General features: G+C 46.4%; 3 protein-coding genes across 3 annotated transcripts in view; 1 reads left to right on the top strand and 2 right to left on the bottom strand.

Moving 5' to 3' along the window:
- LOC136588379 (uncharacterized) overlaps positions 1-18213 on the bottom strand; it is a 44553-nt gene that overhangs the window by 2064 nt on the left and 24276 nt on the right. The gene's annotated exons all lie outside the window — the stretch shown is intronic.
- On the bottom strand, positions 52-10425 carry LOC136588380 (uncharacterized). Its single transcript, XM_066587545.1, has 5 exons — positions 10245-10425; positions 2681-3475; positions 2045-2205; positions 304-363; positions 52-88 (listed from the first exon to the last, which is right to left on the bottom strand). Exons 2-4 carry the CDS (start codon positions 3464-3466, stop codon positions 354-356), a joined length of 957 nt encoding a protein of 318 aa, XP_066443642.1. The 5' UTR covers positions 3467-3475; positions 10245-10425; the 3' UTR covers positions 52-88; positions 304-353.
- LOC136588283 (transmembrane protein 220-like) lies at positions 7155-17025 on the top strand. The gene is made up of 7 exons (XM_066587379.1): positions 7155-7160; positions 13005-13019; positions 13279-13308; positions 14722-14782; positions 14902-15028; positions 15231-15290; positions 16505-17025. Exons 1-7 carry the CDS (start codon positions 7155-7157, stop codon positions 16563-16565), a joined length of 360 nt encoding a protein of 119 aa, XP_066443476.1. The 3' UTR covers positions 16566-17025.

Consider the following 18213-nt stretch of genomic DNA (forward strand, 5'->3'; position numbering starts at 1 on the left):
AGTCGTCGTAGTCTTCCTTGTGTTGGTCTATATAGGTCCATTCATCCATCGTGAAGAAGACAGCCACATCGTCACACTTCACAGGAAACTGAAAAATGTGCTGTATATTAGCTGGCAGCTGGGCAGATGCTATTTTTTAGTCTTTTACTTTCAATGGTTTCTCTCACAGGCTGTTGTCTCCTCGGGAACATAAATGCATCAACTCAATAGCGGCTTACAGTTACTATTTTGCTAAACACACCCCTTTATATACTCTTTCTGAATTCTCCACTATCACTAGAATGACACAATAGGACTGCTTACCTCGCCAGTCAGCTGGTGCACACCTTTATGGATGGAGTTCTTGTTAACAATCACCCACTCCTGTAAAATCATGGAAAAACACCACATGTGTACATTGATCAATAAGAATTCTGAATACATTAAAGAGGAAATCTAGCAAGAAGACGTATGGAAAACAATGCCCAGCAGCAAATCCCAGTGATGCTCGCTCCTGCGCTGTTAAACAGGAGCGAGTATCGCTGGCATCGCTCACAACGCTGCCGGCATATAGGTGGAGCGGGACGGGTAGTGCTCCCCCCCCCCCGCCTCCATTCACTGTAAGCAGACAGTCGTTCAGATGTGAATGTCTGCTGTTTAACTGAACGACACTTCATTCAGTTTCCTGCATGCAGAAATTGAATGATTCTCGTTTAGTCGCTGCATGCGTTTACACGATTATCGCTCAGATTCCTGCGGGAGCGCGGCAATCTGAACAATATTGAATGAGAATCGTCCCGTGTGAAAGGGCTATTAGAGTAGTTCTACGGGTGGTAACAAGAGTTGATAGACAATGAACATTGCTTGCCAGCGCTAGTTCATGGGCAGACTATGTAATATGGGGACTAATGATTACTATTAAAATTGTTCGATCCCCATACAGAATGCATTCATTGGCAGCACATCTCCATGTTTACATTGGGAGTTGTGCCGCCGCCGAGTGAGCACTTTTATGCTTCCATAAATGATCAGCTGACAAATGAGCTTTGACGTCTTCCTTGACTGAATGTTACCATTTTTCATGGGCTATTGATTGGAGAAATGAAAGTTTGGAAAAATGTTGGCAGCTGATCATTATGTAAGGGGCCTTTAGACTGGTGTTTCAACGCCCGCCTTAAATCAATGTGTGGTGGAGAAAGATGTGGCATGTACCAATTTATAAATTTGATAGATGTTTGGCTGTAAGTGCGCCACAAACTGAAATCTACGCTGCCCGGAAAAAACGTTTAAGCCAATTTCTGGAGCAAGCCATAGTAAATCTGTCAAACTGATGGCAGCTCCACCACCTCCATCTAGCCTTGCCTTCTTATCAAATTGTGGAAAGAGAAGTAGAAAGGCCACACATTTTAGCACAATTGTTTTTTTTAGTCTCACTTGGGAACCTGAACATACAAATACACTACAATACATCTGCAGTGTATAGTACATGCCAATATTAACCTATGAAGCCCTGCCACTGGCAGGGAGCCCCCTCATCAATGAATTAGATGCCGTGGTCAGTATTGACTGCAACACCTAAATTCTTAAATAGCCACTGTGTATAGAGCAGACTCTGCTCCCAAGTTCACTCCATACACCCCCTGACAACCAATGATATACATGTACATCATTGGTCTTCAAAAATTTCTCTTACACAAAAGGAATAATAAATGTCTAAAGGCTGGGATGTAACCGATCAATAGATATTGTTCAGTACATAACATAGTCAGGAAAACCTTTAATGGAGCAGAAGGGTCCAGGCTCTCTTCTTGCTCCATGCAAAGTCTATGGGGCTATGAAGCAGAAGGGTGCATACTCAACTGCAGCTCCATTCTATGTTCTCCTCACTGTGGTTATGCAGTAAGGAGGAAAGCGGAAACCTGTTCTAGTCATCGGTGGGACATGTCCTGGTAAGACATTTGTTACCTATACCTATGTGAATAGGTGATGAATGTCAACTAAGGGAACACCCCTTTTAAGCAAATGACAGTAAAATCAACCTTGAAAGTCCCAGAGATCTACTTACAGTTGGACACAAGTGCGATTTGTCATCAAACGTGAAGAAGGGCTCACCTCTCCAGTTATCAGGGAGACAACCTCCAGGGCTTTGTTTAAGATCCTTGCCGATTTTAGGTCCTTATTTCTATTAACTGTGAAGATGCTGATGATATACTGCAACATTGAAAACTATGGGGGTGGGAGGGAGAGAACATGCAGAAGGTAAGAAAAGTGAGGATACCAAGCACCGGTTGGCTAGCCAACAACTACTCAAGTCTCTTTTCATAGTTGGTTAAACTTGATAGAGATAGGTTAAGAAAAACTATTTTAACAATGAACAGTGAAACAATATGCATAATTTAAAAACACCAAAAATAGTTTTAATGGATGTTAAAAGGGAGTTGTCACTTGGAACCCCAGCTGCTTCCTGTCAATGCTTGATGGAGTCTCCAAATGCCTTCAGGAAAATGCAATTCCTGAACTTTTTTTTTTTTACCCGTAAGGTCTGTAGGGACAACCCATTCCTTACCAAGTTTGGAAATAAAATCCAATAACAGATGGCAGTGGATAAAGAGCAACTTAATCAGAGACTAACCAATAAGAATTAATGTAGGGTTTTTTGGCAGCTCTAAAGTGAAAAAATACCAAGTAATGGCAAACATACCAGTTCAGTTTCCAAATGAGTGCCTTCAAAGTAGCTATCAGACCCATCCTTTGACATACACTCTGTCATCGGCGAGCATCGGTTCAAGCCTAGATACTTGTTGCCACTTTGCACTCCGTAGAAATGATCGTGCAGAACTTTCCACATTTCTCCATTGTTCTCATACTCGGGCCATTGAACAGCTTGGTCTTCGTTCTTAGTTGACAAGTCAGGGAACCTTGAGACTGTCTCAGTGTCATTTGTTGGTGGATTTTCACATTCACTGGACCTTTCTTTTGGCTTATTTTCTGCTGCCGACGTGCTCACATTAACCCCGAACTCATTGGCGACTATATTACTGTTCTGATTAATTTTAATGCCAGGGTTTATCAGTTGGTTAGCACCCCATGGAGCTGCATTTGATACCACAGACACACTGTTTGACCACAGTTTTATAGGCAAGTAAAGGTTTTGAAATACAGGTTTATCCACAGTATCCATTGTGTTAGACGGTTTATCCCTCGCAGGGAATATGGTTGGAATAGCGCCTTCCAAAAGTACTTTTTGTGACCCAACTAAGGCGTAGCATTCTGGGGCAAAATGGGCAGAGCAAATACAGCAAACACCTGTCTTTCCATGCAAGATCCCCATAGCAAATAAGTCAAGGTCACCAAAGTCTTGGTTAGTCTGTACAAGCCATTTCTTAATGGAGGCCAAGTCCTTGGGAAACATGTGTAGACTCACTCCATGGGGGCTAGTTTTCCTCCCAGTATAATGCAGACAGTCCTTCACAATACATTTCGGCATCTCTTCTATCTGAAAAATGATAAGAACAAGTTTATTCCATAGATTCCTCTACTTGCACTTTTAGTTTCATACATACACAAGACGTATACCCAGCACGAACCTCTTAATTACACGGAAGCGGAGATTATTACTACCGATTCCTTCAGAACAATTGTTACTCCCTTATGAACAGACAGCTTTTATACAAGGTTATTAGTTTAATCTGAGCAGCATTATAGTGATAGACCACATAATAGTGAAAAGCACTTGCTTTATCCCATAGTACATCTAGAAATAGAAAAATGGACATGAAGGAGAACTCTGTGGAAGATGAGGCAGTGCTCTACCCTTTGTAATAATCTACATCTCTGTCACCAATTACAGGAGTCATGAATATTTCAGAATATACAAAGAATACACAATGCATTGCTGGACCTGCTGTTCACCAATGACGGATCACTGAAGACCGTACCTCAAACTTTGGTTGTAAGTCCTCATGTGACAATACTCATTTAGGATCATCTGTAGCCGAGTAAAACGATCTGAGACTCACATGGTACCAGGAGAAGCAGAGTCATAAGAGCTGACAATATGGTGGATTACAATAGGCTATAGTCAGTTACCAAGATTAGACTGTAAAGAACAGTTTTCTACATTAAAACCATATGCCAAACTGTAACCCTTAGTGCCCATCAATAGCAGATAATATAGAGTAATTGGGTCCAGGTTTGCCTTATAGTAGAAACACTGAGGGGACAAAATATAAATAAGAGGACCCACAAGTTGTCAGCTTCATAGGGTGTTTTGTTGGATAACTATAATTCCCTGCTGCGATTGCATGTATTACTATATTAAAGGTTTACTTCCATATTCCAATGACAGTGATGACCGGTTTCAATCAAGTGACAAGGAGTTCAAATGTTGAGAGGTCTCTTCTATTCCAGATCACATGTAGAAGGTCCACTGTACCCCTCACTGCATGATCCTAAGATCTGTATTAGGCTGGGAACCAAAGCTATACAGCTGGCTAATTACAGAGCATATCATTACTGTACTTTGGTTATCCAAAGTCTCCTCTCGCTGTTCGCGGGCCTGGGGCTGCCACCGCCATTTCCGAACAAGGCTTTGTGGTTGTTGTGGTGCCATGAAGCTTTGGTGCCTGTCCGATAGTACTACGCTCAGATCTTGGTTCACCTTCTTGTAACCAATTATGCAAATCCATACTAATTAATATCCATACAAAACGATGCATCGTATATACATCAGCTACGGTCGGCTATAAATATGGTGATGAATGCACAAGTTGGTTACTGGTCTAGCAGAACTCTCCACAACATCCAACACTTCCCTTATAGCCATACTAACCTCGCAGGGCTTATAATCTGTACCTCTGGAGGTTGTCCTGTCTGTAAAATTAACAGCACTGTCCAAATATGTTACATGTGAGGAGGAAGAAAAAATTGTGGACTTCATTGTCGCAACTCTTACAAATACTTCAATGAGTATTATACCCGGTTCTTCTTCTTTCTCCTCTCAGTCTACACGCTACTCTCTATGTATATGGTTGGCATTAGTTGACAGGTAGCCCCTGACTCCATTTTTTATAAGGCATAATAACGCTATTAGCTGAAGGAGCTCCACCTCTACCCCTTCTCAAATATGTTACATGACCTTCTTTGGGAAAGAGTTATAATACCACAAAAAGGATCCCTAGGTACTTTTTCCGATAAAGGTCTATGGACTTGGATGTTAGATGGATCTACCTGAGCACTGTGCAATGAATGAGCATTTAGTTCTCCACCTTTTGCAAAACTGCAGAAGTCTTTGGATTTGAGTGCTGACCAGAATCTCCAGGGCTTTTTTGTCTCCTTTGCCTTTTTAAAATGGACCCATCAAGGTCTTCATAAACAGGGAAAATGCTTGGGAGGGCACCGGGTCTCATAACAGTCCACAGTGTAAGGAGCTAAGCAAACACAATATCTGTCATTTTTGGTTGAAATGTGCCGAGCTAAAGCATCTTGTCTTAAATGTTTTATCTTTTTGAAGAAATCGAGCTTTTATTTGATCCACAAGTCTAGGACAATAGGGCATTATCACATCTAGAAACCTATTTTTCTCGCCACATCTCTGCGAGCAGCAATAAGTCAATAAGGCATTGTTGTCCACCTGCAGAGACCAAGACAAGAGAAGTACAAAAATGTATGATTAGTTTGGAAAGAAGAAGCTCAATTCATAGAAGGGGCTTGAACTTGGACAGCTAGGACAGTTAGTTGATCCCCGACAGAATTGAACAAAACCTTCCAGTAACGTCACAAATTAGACTGAAGCTCAAATTCATTTTAGATGATATGCGAAAATCCGGCTCATTGTAATGGACAACTGTGTTTGGAAAAATTAAGGGGAGAGATGAATATATACCATCATGGAAATCATGATCATGCCATTAAGATGCCTGGTGAACCAATCCCAACATAGGACCTTCCGAATGAACAGTATATACAGTGGCCAGAAGGCAGCAGTGATGACATATAGGAGGTTTCTTTTCAGCTGGTCTACAATAGATTTAGAAAGTTCATGATTATTGGAAGAACCTCTTATTATTTAGGTTTTAAGTCCAAAAGTGTTTCTCCACACCTCCCTGGTTTGTGTTCAGGTCTTCATAAATTCTGTAATTGGCTTCATTTATCTTAGAGCTTGTCGTCTTCTTTTCCCATCGCCTGTTCTGAGAATATCACGCTGCCCATTGAGCTGGGTCTTCTTATAACCTATCCACATAGTTTTGGACTCATCCTAGGTGCTTCAAAAATATACATCAATAATACACTCATTGTAAAGAAATTCAGTACCTAGCTGTCAGAATCAAATGAAAGTTTCTCTGTGTGATTGTAACGTTGATATAAGTCAGTGATTCCAATATCAGAGCACAAGGATCATTTATTGTGGAGAACTGACCCATTGAAGGGAGGCTCTACTAACCTGTTGCATCGCCACTAGATACAAGATGTGATACGGGGGGCATATAGGCTCTAGTACCCTGTTGTATCGCCACTAGTTTGGATACAAGATGTGATACGGGCGGGCATGGAGGCTCTAGTACCCTGTTGTACCGCCTCTAGCTGGGATACAAGATGTGATACGGGCGGGCATGTAGGCTCTAGTACCCTGTTGTATCGCCACTAGTTTGGATACAAGATGTGATACGGGCGGGCATGGAGGCTCTAGTACCCTGTTGTACCGCCTCTAGCTGGGATACGGGTGGGCATGGAGGCTCTAGTACCCTGTTGTACCGCCTCTAGCTTGGATACAAGATGTGATACGGGCGGGCATGGAGGCTCTAGTACCCTGTTGTACAGCCTCTAGCTTGTATACAAGATGTGATACAGGTGGGCATGGAGGCTCTAGTACCCTGTTGTACTGCCTCTAGTTTGGATACAAGATGTGATACAGGTGGGCATGGAGGCTCTAGTACCCTGTTGTACTGCCTCTAACTTGGATACAAGATGTGATACGAGTGGGCATGGAGGCTCTAGTACCCTGTTGTACCGCCTCTAGTTTGGATACAAGATGTGATACAGGTGGGCATGGAGGCTCTAGTAGCCTGTTGTACTGCCTCTAACTTGGATACAAGATGTGATACGAGTGGGCATGGAGGCTTTAGTGTCCTGCTGGGCCGCCTCTAGCTGAGATACAAGATGTGATACAAGCAGGCATGGAGGTACACAGGCTCCGTATGGTATCCTGCGGCATATCGGTCCACATTTATGGTAGCGGAGTCTCTAGATTGTGTGAACTCCAAGTTTGTCAAAGTTGGCATCCCAGATGGTCCCATACATGTTCTATTGGCAATAAGTCTGGCAATGGGGCAGGCTACAGAAGTGTGACAATGCTGTGGGGACATTCCTGTGACCCCCTTGTGTGTGCGGCCGAGCATTATCCTGCTGAAGCCGCCATGAGAGGAACACATGTGGCTGCAGGATGTCCTGAACATATCGCTGAGCTGTGATTGTCCCTCGTACAACTACTAGGTGTGACTGACTGTCATATGTGATGTCCCCCCCAGACCATCCAGGACAGTAATGACATTGCAAGGTCACTGGATTCCAGGTCAATTGCCGGAATGGAGGAAGAGAACATCCTGCATTTGGGTTCTAATGCTCAACACAGCAGTCACTTTACTGACCGTGCTTAAAGGGGTTGTCTCGCGGCAGCAAGTGGGGTTAAGCACTTCTGTATGGCCGTATTAATGCACTTTGTAATATACATCGTGCATTAAATATGAGCCATACAGAAGTTATTCACTTACCTGCTCCAGTGCTGCCGTCCCCGTCGCCATGGTGCCGTCTAATTTCAGCGTCTAATCGCCCGATTAGACGCGCTTGCGCAAAAGGGTCTTCTCCCTTCTGGTCGGTCCGGGCACGAGCGGTGCTCTGGCTCCGCCCTATCACGTGTGCCGATTCCAGCCAATCAGGAGGCTGGAATCGGCACACGTGACGGGGCGGAGCTACGTGATGATGCGTACAGGGGGCGGAGCCAGAACACCGCTGCTGCCGGACCGAGCCGAAGGGAAAAGACCCATCTGCGCAAGCGCGTCTAATCGGGTGATTAGACGCTGAAATTAGACGGCACCGTGGCGACGGGGACGCTAGCAACGGAGCAGGTAAGTGAATAACTTCTATATGGCTCATATTTAATGCACGATGTATATTACAAAGTGCATTAATATGGCCATACAGAAGTGTATAACCCCACTTGCTGCCGCAGGACAACCCCTTTAACAATTTTTGTGACAGGAAGCAGATCACTTTAGCTTCTGGTCACCTTAGGAGTCACTCTTTTCAAATGGTAGAGCGCCATATAGCGCCATCAGCCATTAAACACTACATTTACTCCTCACTCTCTTGCCAGGACATATAGCGATATACTGGAGGCTTATAATATGCCTTGTAGATATTAGATCCAGAGAGGCCAGACCTTTAGAATCCACCAATGTGAAGAGTATGTTAAAAAAGAATGTGATGCATCAACACTTATGCGTTATTACTCTACTGTCCATAATAATCTCCAATTATAATCTCCGATTCACTAAAATGGTTTTCATATTTAAAACACCTCTTATACAATCCACATGATTGTAGTTATTAGCAAATGAATTACAGTATAGCCAAGGAAGTGTCCAAATAGGACATAATCACGGGGCACACCCCTAAAATATAACCTTTAATAAGATATAACTATACCAGTTAACAAGGGCTGATGTGTAAGAAACAAACAATACACAAAATACAGCACAACTAAAAGGTCAGGGACAATCGGCCATATAGCCCCAGGTCAATGAGTCACTCAAACATATACTTGAGGCTATCTAGAAGTATTAGACTTGAGCTACCCTACTTTAGCCCTATCAGATTGAGGCCCAATGTCCAGGGGCGGATTTGTTTTGCGGAAGATCCGCAATTAAAGCCACCCATAAGGAAGCATGGGCCTCCGCACCCCAATTAAAGTATGCAGATTTGTTTTGCGGATCTTTTGGTCCGAAAAACAAATCACAGTATGGTCCATTTCAGTGTTGTTCCCGCACGGACGGCTTCCATTGAAGTCAATGGAAGCCATCCAATCCGCGGGAAAGCAGTTAAAAAAAAAACAAAACTATACTGCGCATGTGTGCCGCCCAGCACTTCCGCGCACATGTGCAGTCGCCGCTCGAGTCTGATTTCACTGAGGGCTCCCGCATACAGAATCCGACCCACCCATTAAAGGGGTTGTCCCGCGAAAGCAAGTGGGGTTATACACTTCTGTATGGCCATATTAATGCACTTTGTAATGTACATCGTGCATTAATTATGAGCCATACAGAAGTTATTCACTTACCTGTTCCGTTGCTGGCGTCCTCGTCTCCATGGAGCCGTCTAATTTCAGCGTCTAATCGCCCGATTAGACGCGCTTGCGCAGTCCGGTCTTCTCCCTTCTGAATGGGGCCGCTCGTGCTGGAGAGCGGCTCCTCGTAGCTCCGCCCCGTCACGTGTGCCGATTCCAGCCAATCAGGAGGCTGGAATCGGCAATGGACCGCACAGAGCCCACGGTGCACCATGGGAGAAGACCTGCGGTCCACCGTGGGTGAAGATCCCGGAGGCCATCTTAGCAAGGTAAGTAAGAAGTCACCGGAGCACGGGGATTCGGGTAAGTGCTATCCGGGGTTTTTTTTTTTTAACCCCTGCATCGGGTTTGTCTTGCGCCGAACGGGGGGGGCTATTGAAAAAAAAAAAAAAAACCCGTTTCGGCGCGGGACAACCCCTTTAACACGAGGCCAAAGGAACAATATTTTTCAGTTAGGATCTGGAGATTCCCCAACAGTGACCCTCCTGTTATTACTCTGGGGCTGCGCAGTTGGTTTTCAGTACACTGACCAATTAGCAGAGAGAAATCTATGGCTTTCTGCGTCTGATCAATGCGGTCTCCCATGGGTATATTTGTGAGCGACTCATTGATTTGGGACTATACGGCCGATTGTCCCTGACCTTTTAGTTGTGTTCTGTATTTTGTGTATTGTTTGTTTCTTACATGACATCAGGCCTTGTTATATCTTATTAAAGGTTATATTTTAAGGGTGTCCCCAGTAAATTAGTCATTAGCAAAGGAACCGAATAGTCACATCAAGGAAGAGAAAGTTTAAAGGGGTTGTCCGGCCACACAGGGTAACATTTTTTATAATGCTGCTGCTTCCCTTTCAGTAAGGATGGTAACACACAGCATACAGGGGCTCAAACCAGCAGGCAGATCAGCTGCAATGTCAGCTTATTACCTTAGAATCTGATCTTCACTGCAGCTTTCAAAGATGGCGCCTCTGTGCTGCCTTCTCACATGCTCTGCGCTCTCCCTCTGTGCTGCCTTCCCACAATGCTCTGCGCTCTCCCTCTGTGCTGCCTTCCCACAATGCTCTGCGCTCTCCCTCTGTGCTGCCTTCCCACAATGCTCTGCGCTCTCCCTCTTCTGTGTGCACGCACCCGATGGCAGTGAGAGGCATGAAAGGCAGGATTTCCTGGCCTCGCTCCTCTCTGGTCATAGCCCCGCCCAGGACACGCCCACCTCTATTGAACCGAACTACAGTCTCTCCCCACCCAGGCCCCGCCCCTGATGCATACTATAATCAGAGGGGGTGTGGCCAGGGGAGACTGTGTTATACACTCATGGTTCACGATAAAATCCCTAGTGTAAACAGCAGCACAGTGTATAGTGAATGGAGAGAGAACTCTCCTGCAGCCCCCCACTGCAAGGGTATCTACTGCCCCCCCACCCTGCTAAAGGAAAGTAAAACAAAACATTTCCCCACACTCACATGCCCCCATAGTGCCCCTCACAATGACCCCCCCCCCCACAGTGCACTCTCCCACAGTGCCCCCCTAATGATCCCCCACAGTTGTTCCCCCCTACAGTGCCACAAACAGTGCCCTCCACAGTACCCCCTACACATGCCCCCCCACAGTGCCCCCCAGTGTCACCCCTACAGTGTCCTCCAAAGTAGCCCCCCTCCACATGCCCCCCTCATTCCCCCCCAACCACAGCATTCTCCACAGTCCCCCCTCAACAGTGCCCCCCCAGTATCCCCCGCCCCAGAGTGCCCTCCACAGTACCCACCTACACATGCCACCCCCCCCAGAGTCCCCCCAGTGCACTCCAAAGTAGCCCCCCCCTGCATGCCCCCCACAGTCCCCCCATCCACAGCGTCCCTATACAGTGCCCCCCTGTGACCTCCCCCACAGAGTCCCCCTTTACAGTGCCCACACACAAGTACACTAACAGCACCCCCTGCCCCTCCCCCCTACAAGTACAGTGATACCTATATATAGATAACACAGGATCCACCATTCACAACAGACACAGCTCACCTCCTCCCCTCCCTGCACAGACAGGATTATACCATGTGAAAAATTACTGTGACAGCCCCACGCTAACCCACCCAGTGCGGCAAATTACTGTCACAGCCCCCCTTCCAACCCCACCTGACAAATTACTGTGACAGACCACTCCTCCACCGCGCCAAGTCTATGTGACGGGACACCCCACCGCAGCAAGTCTATGTGACTGCACACTCCACCGCGGCAAGTCTATGTGACCGCACACTCCACCGCGACAAGTCTATGTGACCGCACACTCCACCGCGACAAGTCTATGTGACCGCACACTTCACCGCAGCAAGTCTATGTGACCGCACACCCCACCGCAACAAGTCTATGTGACCGCACACTCCACCGCGACAAGTCTATGTGACCGCACACTCCACCGCAGCAAGTCTATGTGACCGCACACTCCACCGCGGCAAGTCTATGTGACCGCACACTCCACCGCGACAAGTCTATGTGACCGCACACTCCACCGCGACAAGTCTATGTGACCGCACACTCCACCGCGACAAGTCTATGTGACCGCACACTTCACCGCGACAAGTCTATGTGACCGCACACTCCACCGCAGCAAGTCTATGTGACCGCACACTCCACCGCAGCAAGTCTATGTGACCGCACACTCCACCGCAGCAAGTCTATGTGACCGCACACTCCACCGCAGCAAGTCTATGTGACCGCACGCCCCACCATGACAAGTCTATGTGACCGCACACCCCACCATGACAAGTCTATGTGACCGCACACTCCACCGCGACAAGTCTATGTGACCGCACACTCCACCGCGACAAGTCTATGTGACCGCACACTCCACCGCGACAAGTCTATGTGACCGCACACTCCACCGCAGCAAGTCTATGTGACCGCACACCTCACCATGACAAGTCTATGTGACCGCACACCCCACCGCGACAAGTCTATGTGACCGCACACTCCACCGCGACAAGTCTATGTGGCCGCACACTCCACAGCGACAAGTCTATGTGGCCGCACACTCCACCGCGGCAAGTCTATGTGACCGCACACTCCACCGCGGCAAGTCTATGTGACCGCACACTCCACCGCGACAAGTCTATGTGACCGCACACTCCACCGCGACAAGTCTATGTGACCGCACACTCCACCGCGACAAGTCTATGTGACCGCACACTCCACCGCGACAAGTCTATGTGACCGTACACTCCACCGCGGCAAGTCTATGTGACCGCACACTCCCCCGCGACAAGTCTATGTGACCGCACACTCCAACGCGACAAGTCTATGTGACCGCACACTCCAACGCGACAAGTCTATGTGACCGCACACCCCCACCATGACAAGTCTATGTGACCGCACACTCCACCGCGACAAGTCTATGTGACCGCACACTCCACCGCGACAAGTCTATGTGACCGCACACCCCACCGCTACAAGTCTATGTGACCGCACACTCCACCGCGACAAGTCTATGTGACCGCACATTCCACCGCGACAAGTCTATGTGACCGCACACTCCACCGCGACAAGTCTACGTGACCGCACACTCCACCGCGACAAGTCTATGTGACCGCACACCCCACCGCTACAAGTCTATGTGACCGCACACTCCACCGCGACAAGTCTATGTGACCGCACACTCCACCGCGACAAGTCTATGTGACCGCACACTCCACCACGACAAGGCGGCTTATGTGCAAGTAAGTTTAACCCGTTATCTGCTGGAGTGAATGAAATAACATGGACAGGCCAGTACAGAGTATTTCAGGGGATGGTTGTGCTGATCTCGTATGCATTAAATTGTGGAACAAGCAAGGCTCCTAGCAGCACAGAGTATTTCTGCAATGCTGATAAAGTGCCGTTACTACACATCAGTTCTGCTACAAATGCTCATGATGCTGGGGCTACTGGTTCTTGTCACCACTTGTCTAACCTTTCTTTCCTGTTTTTTTTTTGCAGATCAATGACCCAGATGCTGAAATATGGATAGTAAGTAACTCCAAGCAAACTTGTGGTATTCTGATAAATGGGCCATGTCAATAAAGTCTGAGGAAAGTAACAAAATTTAGTCCATAAGATAGTGTTTCCCAACTCCAGTCCTCAAGGCACCCCAACAGGTCATGTTTTCAGGATCTCCTCTAGTAAGAACACCTGTGGGAATGTCTGAGGCACCGACAATAATTACATCACCTGGGCAACACTGAGGAAATCCAGAAAACATGACCTGTTGGGGTGCCTTGAGGACTGGAGTTGGGAAACACTGCCCTAAGACCACATTCTCACGTGGCGGAAGTGTGGCAGGCGTTCCACAATGTGATCCCCTCAGTTATTCCACAAGAAGTGGCCATAAAGATGACCATAGTGCTTGTCGGCCATGCAGAGCTCTCTCAACTGTCCTGGATCCAGCTGGTCAGTCCCAGAATCCAGGAAACTTGCTCCAAGTTCTGCTGCCACCACTCTGCTCATGCTGTACGCAGCGCTAGCCTGCTGGCTGACTGCAGCACAATCAGGGAGTCCGGTCGAATCTCAGCAATTGGCTATGGTGGCAGTGTCACCATCAATCCTGCGGCTTCTGGAGGGTGATGCCCCTTGTGTGTGGGGGGGTGGCAGCAGTGACCAGTAGGACAGGCTGACACACATAAATTACCTGTCGGGGTCCCGCTATACACTCTCTGCCAAAAGGAAAAAAAATAAAATCGAACACCTAGAAGACGTTGTAGTTTTACTGTAAGACCCGTCCTGCAGTTCCATCTCAGGCAGATATACAAATGATGAGTTGTGGTGATTAGATGAACGGTCTTGTCACCGGAGGCCGTAAAAGCGCCTCCACCCTTGGCCTATAAAAGGCTCTCAGAGGCCCGTAGTGACCTCTTCTTCAGCTTGTGTGGAGCTTGTTGCTCACTAGACGCCTCTACGAGAAGAGATTTCACCCCTTTACCGGAGTCTTAGAGGGGCGCAGTATTGGGATGGGAGAAGCTGGATGGTCGTATCAACAAATTACCTGCCAACTGGGCCGTTCTGACCAGACTGTTAGCCCGCCTGCACATGGGTGGATTTTTGCTATGAAATCCACTGCAGGCATCAACGCTTTTCCCTGCACACTTGGTTTGCAGGGAAAAATTGCAGAATTCTCCACTTTTGTGCGGGCTCAGCACAGACTGCTTCCATTGAAGTCAGTGAAGCCGTCTGATCCGCGGCCCGTCTGCAATTAACATTTGAAGAAAAAAAAAAATGTACTGTGCATGTCCGATTGCGAGCCATGTGGACCATCTGCAGTACAGATGAAGAAGACAAGAGAGGTACTCGCGGATGCCGCTGCTGCCAGGGACAGATTTTGCATGCGGAATCCGGCTCTACGGTTTCCAGGGTACACACTCCGTTCCGTTTCTTTATTCTCTATAGGTGATCTATGCAGTCCCAGCCGCCCTGATTTCCCTCCTCAGTATAGATCCAGATATAACGGGTGAGTCCACAGTGATAATGACCAGGTCCTGGGTCAACACTGATTCTCACATCTTTCCATAGCTGCTAAAATTTAAAGGGGCATTTTGTAACAACATCCATGTTATTTTCAACACATAGGTCACGTGATCTGGAGGACGCTGTCCGGTCTCCATTGCGCCATCTGTTTGATTGGAGCTTTTTATCTTTTGGCATCGCTTCTGATTTCTGGTAATATAAAAAGCATACTACAAGAGGAGGAGTGCAGGTAAGCTGTATGACTACAGTACATGATTGCTGTAGCTTATGAATAGAATGCTAGAACTACAGGGAAGACTGACACATAGGGGAAGTAGTAAGAGGGTGGAGGTAGAAAATAACTTTATATAACGGCAGCTTATTAGCTGCAAAGACACATTAAAAATGAAGATTTGGCTTCCTTCTGACACTCACTCAAAGTTATCTTGTAGGGAGTTAATTGGATTATTAATCATTGCACTGTGGCTCATCCTCTGTAAAGACACTGGAAGGTAAGTTTAAGGAGCGCTGAGCGGCACCCGTTTACTTTCACTTGGCAATTACCATTAGTTTGAGCGATCATTTATTCAACCTCCTCTTGTCATAGAGTACATTGTTGGTAGCGCTTCCCTAGTTACACAGCTGGAGATGTGCAGTCGCTCATTTTTTAGGTCTAGAAGATGTGATCAGCAATGATCGCAGGACATGCTACGGGTGACTATTTACTAGCGGGTTTTTTTTCTGCTGCGAATTTGCTGCAATTTTTTCTTCCAATTGTCAATGGGACTTCCTAATGTTAAAACCACAACGCTACGCAACGCAACTTTGCGTTTTTAACATTAGAAAGTCCCATTGACAATTGGAAGAAAAAATAGCAGCAAATGCGCAGCAGAAAAACACTAGTGGGTAGTCACCCTTACTGGGAAATAATCGGAACGGACAGGTGATCAATAGTTGGTAGGCGGCGATACCCCACTCCAGATCCCTGTTGATCAGCTGTCAGTGCAGTGGGTTAGACATCTAATAGAAGGTATTGATCACTTTGATTTAAATGGCAGTGTAAAGCCGTCTATTACACTTCCAGCCCTGACCACCGATGATGTCAGCCAATCCGCTGCACTGCAGTGGGCCAGGCGATCAACGAGGATCTTCGGCTGCAGACCTCTGCTGACCGTCTATCCTGAGGAGAAGCCACCAATATTAAAGGATCTGGAATACACATTTAAGAAATGACTACTTGAAAAATACTGACACCGTTAGCCTGTAGCACTTTCTTGACTTGTATTTCAATAGTTGGATCATTTAGATCCTGAATCCCCGTCACTGAGGAGTCTCAGCCCAAGACTCATGTGCAAAGATCTGTATCTAGGAGTGACCGCATACCAGGTGCATATATTGAATACTTCTTTATTCCTCCATTCCTGCGACGTTTCGACCTGGCTCGGGGTCTTTGTCAAGCTTATAAGCTTGACAAAGACCCCGAGCCGGATCGAAACGTCGCAGGAATAGAGGAATAAAGAAGTATTCAATTTATGCACCTGGTATGCTGTCACTCCTTCCAGACACAGATACTTGAAAAATATTGCCCCCTAGGTACCCGGGGGGTAGCCACCGGAACACTGCCCCCTAGGTACCCGGGGGGGGGGGGGGAGGGGGGTAGCCACCATAATGCTACCCCATCTACATTTTTACAATTACTATAATGATTTTCACTGATTTATTACAGAGCCGTGGTTGGTGGATCAGATTGCTGGTGGCTACGTCCATCTCAATTTTTCCTTTCCTAACTTGGGCCTACATCTACATCAATAAGGAGATGAGGACATCTTGGCCACAGCACTGCAAGACTGCCATCTAAGATCAGAACAGTCAATTTTTCTGGACCAGTTCTATGGCCCCGCTGGCCTGGTGCCTATGATAGTGTGTATGGATCCCATCTGGGGCATTTACTTCTACAATAACCTTTCAGCTTTATCAGGATATAGATAAGGGACCCACATTGGATGAGACTGTTCTGGTGAGCATGTTGTAGAACAGGTTTATACCAATCAACACTTCTTTAGGATCACATAGTGGAGTTTGTCCTTGTCATGGGTTTTCATAACAAACTAAGAATTATGGTTAGAAAAATTCAAAATTGCATTTTTTGACTGAGAATTTCCCCCAGTTCTCCTGAGAGAGGAGAATACAAAGGCAACTTGAACTTTGCTGATTATAAGAATTTCCGGTTGTTCCGCCCTTGCAGATCACGATCCATGGAAAAATAAAGTAACAATGAAAATAAAAAATAATTTTCAAAAAATGGTTTTATTGTTGAAAAGTAGAAAAATAAAAAAAGAAAATACATTCATTTTGGTACTGTGGTACGTACCAACCCACAAAAAAAAAAAAATCATGATGTCATAAAAAGTAGGGCAGCTCAACCACCACATGGGTAAAATCCCTGAAAAAAAAAAAAAAAAGGTATCTGGTCCTTAAGGTACAAAACAGCCTGGTTCTTAAGGGGTTAAACATGTGCTTGTTTCACAGAATGGAGCTGCTGCTACTGCAGGCGTAATACATGGAACGTCTAGAGTTGCAGAAGACCACAACTGAGCTCAGCACTTTTTATCTACCACGCCCGACCAAGAGGCATCTACTATATGTATTGTGACCTCCTGTTACTTGCCTACTGTGTGAAATGTGACAATCGCTTGAAAAAACAAAACCGATCAGTGCAGCACACGATAATGGAACCCATCCCCACCAGAAAAGTTTTGTTTCTGGACCCAAAAGGTCACTTTAAAGTCTTCAGGAACAGTCAATATTGGAGTTGTGGGGTCCAACTTCCAGCACCCCTCATGATCAGCTGTTTGGGTGAGTGCTGTGCCTACTTAACTGTGTACCAAGCACAGCACTGTACATTTTATAGTGGTAGTGCCTAGTACTGAAACGGATGGAACTTGAATGGAACTGAGCCATGCAAAGGCCATGTGACTAATGGATGTGTCATCACAGACCAATAAATAGGCCTCTATCCCTGCAAACAGATGATCGGCAGCAGCATCAGGAGTCGGACACCATCATTCTAATAGTGATGCCTTATCTTGAGGATAGGTCATCAATAATATAGTCTGCGATAACCCCTTTAATGTGTAAAAAGTTAGGTGATAAGCAACACAATTCATGAGTTGTACTGCTATAGAACTAACTATATTGGAGGCAAATGCCACCATACTATATCCTCTGCCGGCCTCCACTTCTGGCTGCCACAGCAATGTGACTGTGACAGTTGCTCACCAGCTAAGTGGCACCAGTGATGTCATTGTTGTCTTGCTGTGGGAGACTTAGCTCTGGTGAAACAGGAGTGTCAGGAGAGATTTGTATATAGTGGTGCGCCTACAACTGGGCAGGGCAGGAAACTGCGGTCTGACTGTAACATGTCTCCACTTTCAG

Source organism: Eleutherodactylus coqui, chromosome 13 (assembly GCF_035609145.1).
Source record: "Eleutherodactylus coqui strain aEleCoq1 chromosome 13, aEleCoq1.hap1, whole genome shotgun sequence".
Lineage (NCBI taxonomy): Eukaryota > Metazoa > Chordata > Amphibia > Anura > Eleutherodactylidae > Eleutherodactylus > Eleutherodactylus coqui.

Excerpts from the sequence above, each read along its gene's own strand:
- LOC136588380 (XM_066587545.1), bottom strand. The coding sequence starts at position 3,466 with ATGCCGAAATGTATTGTGAAGGACTGTCTGCATTATACTGGGAGGAAA. Across the intron at positions 2,206-2,680 it reads CTCATTTGGAAACTGAACTG|TTTTCAATGTTGCAGTATAT; the intron begins GTATGTTTGCCA and ends CCACCCCCATAG.
- LOC136588283 (XM_066587379.1), top strand. Across the intron at positions 13,309-14,721 it reads CAGATGCTGAAATATGGATA|GTGATCTATGCAGTCCCAGC; the intron begins GTAAGTAACTCC and ends TATTCTCTATAG. Across the intron at positions 15,291-16,504 it reads CTCTGTAAAGACACTGGAAG|AGCCGTGGTTGGTGGATCAG; the intron begins GTAAGTTTAAGG and ends GATTTATTACAG.